At 42.5% G+C, this 6,608-nt stretch overlaps 1 protein-coding gene across 1 annotated transcript in view; it reads left to right on the top strand.

Moving 5' to 3' along the window:
* Window positions 1–2,539: 2,539 nt before the first annotated feature.
* The window catches only part of LOC103811487 (transcription factor COE3), a gene marked incomplete at its 3' end in the record, with an annotated part of 36,173 nt that continues 32,104 nt past the window's right edge, over window positions 2,540–6,608 (top strand). Inside the window, exons 1-2 of the mRNA XM_009084462.1 lie at window positions 2,540–2,622; window positions 5,571–5,715. Coding sequence (XP_009082710.1) covers window positions 2,608–2,622; window positions 5,571–5,715 — 160 coding nt within the window. The remainder of the gene's footprint in view (window positions 2,623–5,570; window positions 5,716–6,608) is intronic.

Raw genomic sequence — 6,608 nt, 5'->3', positions numbered from 1 at the left:
CTGAAACACAAATGCTGCTTGTGTTCACCTCAGCCTTGTGGCATCAATATTTATACTGGTGCTCAGGGTCATCCTGATAAACTTGATGATGTCTAATTTTGCCACAAGTGGGTCCTTTTCACCAAATAATTGAACAAATGCTGGTTCCAGTTGATGTTTAGTGAAAGGGTGCTTAATGGCCCTTTTTCTTTGACAGGATGTGAGCTCTCTGTATAGAAACAATTCATCATGAATGGTTCACGCTAAAAACAATCCACGAGGAGCAATACTTAGCATTCCTAGTGCACAATTCATTGGAGAATTTCCGAGCAATTTACAAACATTAGCTCAATAAACCTCACAACACCCATTTGAGATCAGAAAAAAAAAAAAAAGGATAAGATACTGCTCTTCAGCCTGGATGTGGCACTAAGGAGCCATAAAGCTGGAGGCTAATCCCAGCTTCTGGCTACCCAGCGCCGGGTGGTCCTGTTCTGACGTGGGCATCAGCTGCTCCTTGCACATCCTCACAGCCTGTGTGGTTGGAGGTGTGAAAACAAATAGAGGTCTGACAGAAATGTCATTTAGAATCACAGAATCGGAGCCTGGTTTGGGTTGGAAAGGACCTAAAAGACCGTCTAACTCCAAGCCCCTGCCATGGGCAGGGAGTGTGGCCTATATGCAGTTGATCTGGAGGGAATAAGTATCTTAATAAGCATCTTAAATCCCCAAACAAAAACCCAAAACACCCAAACCCCCCTCAAACCAAGGCAGATAAAACTAGGGGGAAGTTTTGCCTAACAGGTGCAGTTTTGTGGAGTTATTGGTAATGTCCCTGCTAGTGTCCAGAAAACCAGAGTTCAGGTGAGGACCTGAGCTAGGAGATCATGTCAACCACTGTGGAAATCTGGATAGTTTTCACCTCAACAGCTAAAACACCTTTACAGATTTTGGGATAGGAAGTTTTAAAGAAATGTGCATTCAGCTGAACTGGCAGCATCGATTTATTTATGTAGTTTCAGTAAACCTGGTTGTCTCCCTGCGTGACTCTCTGATATGAGAGATCACTCCTACAGCATTCGCCTCTGTGGTAATATCAGGGTCCTGCTCCAGGTTTAACAGGAAAGGAAGAACTGGGATTAAAAGCACAGGTTTGTGATTTGGGGATAATCACATAGTGCTTCTCTACGACCCTCAAAGCTTCTCAGCAGTGAGTGTGATGTGGTGTGGCCACAGTTGTACTTTCTATTGGCCATGATTGGGCCATGTTGGGTGCTGAAGAAGGAAAGATGTGTCTGTCTTGCCTTCTGCCAGGAATGCTCTTGGCACAGGGAAAATTCTGTGAGGTGTGTACAGCAAGAATAGTCAAGGGCACTTATAAAGACTGGCATGAATGAATAAATAAAAGTTGTTCATGTTCCTCATGTGAAAGCTCTGGCTGAGCTCAGTGTTCAGTGTGTGTGAAGTTGGGCAGCACAAGCTGCTGGACTGGAGCATCTGAAGAACTCTGGGTAAGGAGAAAGTCCTGAGCTTTTCTTGTCATTGGCTGTCAGTCATTTTCCGGAAAACAGACCCATAAAATATTTTTAAGTGCTGGGACATGAAAACATAATGACATAAAGAAAAGAGGCAACATCAGGCTGTGAACATCCTCCTGCGTGAGGGCTCCCATTCTGCATCACCTACAGGGTGGAGTCAGCCCAGATCAGCACATTCTTCCAGTGCAGGGGGGCAGCATAAAGGAGTTTCCATCTTTCCAAGCCTTTCCCTTTCCTCTAAGTGCTCGCTGTGCTCCCCTGAGGCAGCCTTGCTGCAAGAACGGTTTATGGGGAGATGCCTGGATGATAAGGGTTAGTCCTAAATAATTGCTGGTTGCTGCTCAGCAGAAATAAGCTGGATTTCGATCCCTGGGTAGAGCGACTCCTCACAGCTAAAGGCTGGCAAAGGTTGAAGAGGTCGTAAGACAGGGCCTAATTTGCCATGTTCCTTTCCTTTCAAAAACAATGAGGGGACTGGGGCCTTGCCGGTGGGCAGATCCTGCCTGGATCTCCCTGGAGTCAGCAGGACTTGGACGGAGTCCCTTTGAATAGAGAGAGTTTCCAAACCGGAGGCAAAGCCAAGTGTTTTTCAGAAGATTGATCATTCATTACCTTTGGAATTTCTCGATGTAGAGGTCATTACTGCTAATATAAGTTGTGGAAAAAATAAAAAGTACTGAAAAAATAGAGACAAATTCTCATCTGGTGTAAGTCATTGCCTTTGAAGTCAATGAGTCATTGAAACCAACTTTCCCACACCGAGCTAAGGATATGGCCTGGAGTCAATACATTTGTAGTTGTTGAAAAATTAAAAATATAAATTTGCCTTTCCTTGGCAATAATGTTCTGTTTATGACAGAGATGTTATGCTTTAAAATAAGTTCATTAACTAATAGGAAAGTAATATTTCACTACCAGTGTCCTTTGGGGTATAACTCTTTATGATTAAATTTTATTAAACTTTTTGAAAATTGGATTTACATTTTGATGAATCTAATAGATTTCAATTTTGTATTTTTATAGATTCTTTCTAAAGTTTTTCCTCAAGTGCAATCAGAACTGTTTGAAGAATGCAGGCAACCCGCGAGACATGCGAAGATTCCAGGTACAGATCCCTCTAAAAGCATAACCAGCATATAAAAGGCTTAGTCACATCTTCATCCTGAACTTTTCATAATGAAAAAACAGTTCCAGTGCTTCTACTTAGCGTAGTTCCAATGCTTTAAAAAATTGCTGTTAGTATTTTGCATTACCCCACTAAGTTCAGTGCTGATTTTGGGACGTGCTGAGTTCTGAAGTGAACTGCAATGCTGAAGAAAGTGGATCTCTCCTCAGAAAGTATTTCCCAAGTTTACCTTCCTACTAACACCTTGTGTTGCAGTGTGGAGTGTGCTTAGACCTGCAGAGGTTTTACATAGACTGAGTTGTTTATCTCACTAAGGACACAGTCATGGAGCTCAGGGAAGTTTGGATCTCACACAGGGGTTTGTCAGGTTCACAACTTGTAAATCCAACAGCAGAGGCCCAACCCACATGTTACTATTCCAGTTGTGTTAGGAAATGTTTAATACTTCACTCTCTCCTTACAGCTTTTGAGATATCCTGTGGTGAATCATAATACTACAGAGAGACATCTGATGGGGTGGACAAATGGTTTCCTCCGTATCTGGGGTCATCCGAAAGGCTTGTTAGGAAACAAATGCCTTTTATTGCAAAATATTTCACAGTGATTCATGTATTGGAGAGTAATAATGAAGTAGTATTGAGATGTTTGAGACTTTCTTAGTTTGGAGAAGCATAACTTGTGGTTAAACTTGATAGGAAAACATGTGACATCTGTTTTCATGCACAGCCAACCAAGCAGGGGAGCCAGCACCCTCGAGCCAGCCAACAGAAAAGATCTGTAGCTGGAAAAAAATTAGTTCTTCAAAACAATTGAGCCAAGCTTCCATTTTTCATGCATCTCAGCTTCACGTGGCATCGGTGATATTGATCCATCTGAACAGAACAGAAGGTCAAACCTGGAATGAGTGGAAATGTCCTCTTTGTCTCACCAATGACTAAATGAAGCATCACTCATGATCTTGTGGTCGACAATGGAGCCAGTAGGCACTAGAAAGACTTTTCTGGGTTTCTTTAGCTAATCTCCCTGCCTCTCAGAAGGTTTAACTGGACTTAACAGGATGTCAGATCTCAAACAGTATTTTTACCTGGTTTCACTGCCTCAGCACCTTTCTGGAGGTGCACGGCAGGAGTAAGGTGATATAACAAAGCGCAGCACGTCGACTTTCTTTTGCTGAACTACAGTATTTTCCCTTGGTGACTGACCTATATATACATGACAGAACAAAAATAGTTGTCGTTTTCATATACACCTTGCTCTGCCTCTTTAATACACCGTGTTCTAGGAACTAAACCCAGAAATCTTGGCTGACAACCACGCTTGTATGTCTTGCAATATTTCTTAGAGTCTGGGAATCTCATTAAGAGTGAAAGTGGATAGCCCAGTGGCCTGGCAGCAGCTCTGCGGGTGAGGTGAGCGTGCAACCTCAGCACTCACCCAAGTGGATGTTGACAAGAGGGAAAGTGTCCACTTGTGGGAGGAGGGAGCTGGGAAAGCGAAGCAGCCTGGCAGAGAGCTGCCCTCGGGCTGTTCTAAAGGGTACCGCAGATGGCTGTCTCAGAGGAGGCAGGATACACAGGGAAGGTGCTGTGATAGCTGAGAGCTAATTATGGGATGTGAATAAGAAACAGGATCAGAGGTGACCCAAAACATAGAAGCAGGCAAGGATTTTCTTCTGATGCCACGGACTAGCTCTGTGCACGAGGAGCCTTGTTTCTCCCCTTCCAGTCAAGTGTTTGGGTTTGGGAGTTGGTGGGAGAACTCTGCAAACATCTCTGTTGTATCCAAAATTAAATACATGGAAGGTGAGAGCTGAAATTTGGTCTAGCTTTTGCCATTGCCACTGCCACTGGTTGAGTTGATAAGGTCTAACTCAGTCATTGAATTTATGGACTCTACTAACCCCACAGAAAACGCTGCAGCGGCTGCTTGGTTTAGAAAAGCTGGAACCCACGGCCCAAGGCCCATGCTGGAGTATTTAAATAAGATGTAAATGTCTGCCTGGGATAATAGCGCTCGACCTGCAGAGCTGTGTTGCACACAAACACAGGCTCAGCTCACAGTTTCCTCCCTGGCTCGTGTTCACGCAGTATCGCTTCCGGAAGGAGTCTCACAGCTCCATTGTGTAGGTGTTTTTATCGGGAAGGTTGTGCGTTTTGCATATGTTCCTATTCCATTTTCTACTGAGAAGCAGCTGGAAGCCAAAGGAGGCCCAATCCATCATCTCTTCTATGGCCGGACTCTGAACCTGGACACAAGAATAGGAGCCTTTCACTCAAAAATAAAGGAGGAAATTCCATTGACATACCAGGGTCAATCACCATCCAAATGAACTTGAGAAGGGATACTTTTCATGGGTTGAAAACACTTTCACTATTCATATTCAACTCGGTCTTTTCACATGCAAAAAAGTTCATTATCAGACATTAAATGTAATTGTAAAACTGACCTGGAGATCATTTACTGAAGAAAAAAACGGGGAGTTACGATGGTTCCTGATTTATTAAGCTTTTTTTATTTGCAGTCCTCACAACCCTTCATTTGAAGACAGTCTCAAGTGAACAAATTTTAATTAGATAAACTATCTAATCAATATATCAACAGATCAATCAAAACAGCAGCTCTTAAAATGAGTGGCTAGAGGGGTGTTTCTGAAACTAATGGCTAGAAGAATATTTCCCTGAATTGAATTCATTTGTTAGCATAATAGGAGATTAAACTCTAATTAGTGTAGCAGGTTCTGAAGAGAAACAATCGCGAGTTAAAAATCACCAGTGGTCGCCACGTCAACAAAGATGTATTCAGGGTTGTCATTCACTCGGTTTAAATAGAGGCAGGAAAGTAACAGGATGTTGTTCGGTCTTTGGAGCCTGGAGTTGGGGAAAATCTCCAGGATTTTTTTAAACTTGGGGTTTTGTTCTCTCTTGCAGGTTGTTGTATCAACAACAGTCAATGTGGACGGCCACGTGCTGGCTGTCTCAGACAACATGTTTGTCCACAACAATTCCAAACACGGGAGGCGGGCTCGCCGCCTTGACCCCTCAGAAGGTACGGCCCCTTCTTATCTGGAAAATGGTAGGCACACATTTACATGTCTTTTTTGTTTATTTGCAATGCTTTTTTATTTTATTTTATTTTGCTTTATTTTTTTATTTTGGTTTCGCCCCACACTTTCTGTTTTGCCCCCACTCCCTTTACTTTTGCACCATTTCTTCTCTCATCCATCAAATCACCCATTAAAAAAGGTCCATTAGTATTTCTCAGCCCTTGTCAACTGGAACACGGATGCTTCTGAATTTGCTTCTGACTTCTTTCCTTTTTAATACTTGCAGTTTTGCAGTCACAACAAATTTTTCATCCTTTTTTTTTCTGCTTTTTTTTTTTTGACTTCAGTCTTGTTTTGCTAGCAGCTTTTTCTTGCGCTTTAATTTGACTTGATTTTATTTTGGCTTGTCATATTCCTTGATCCAGAGGTACAGTCTCAGGTTATGTATGCAAGTTTCAGTGGATGCTAAAAACATGACCGAATCTGTAAAGAATTTACTGTGAGGTCAATTTCCTGTGGCTGGGCCTAACTGCAGATTACAGCAGGAGGGGGTTTGTATGAGAAAAACAGCATAAACTGTTTTTCTTCAGCCTGACTCAATGTGATTGACTTCTTGCCTGAACTGCTAAAAGAAGATAGTCTGAGATGAAGAGGAGAATGGAAAGTGCCTCTGAAAATCTAGAATTGTGAAATCCTATCTTTTTGGAGCCCGAATGGCTCACACACAATCACAGCTGCGCTCGGACACGTGAACACATATTTGTTCCCCTGCAGAAACCAAAAATGATCATTTAGGCTTAAAGATCACTTTGTTTGTGCTGTAAAATATATCAGTGTAAGGATACAAACTGGTTCTCCCTGTTCTTTAATAAATTAGGATGGGATGGGGTAGGTTAGGAGAGGAGAGGATGGATAGTGCAAA

The sequence above is a fragment of the Acanthisitta chloris genome, unplaced genomic scaffold (assembly GCF_000695815.1).
Source record: "Acanthisitta chloris isolate BGI_N310 unplaced genomic scaffold, ASM69581v1 scaffold18741, whole genome shotgun sequence".
In the NCBI taxonomy this organism is placed as follows: domain Eukaryota; kingdom Metazoa; phylum Chordata; class Aves; order Passeriformes; family Acanthisittidae; genus Acanthisitta; species Acanthisitta chloris.
The sequence above is the reverse complement of the archived record's forward strand: the minus strand, read 5'-3'. Positions and strand labels throughout refer to the sequence as shown.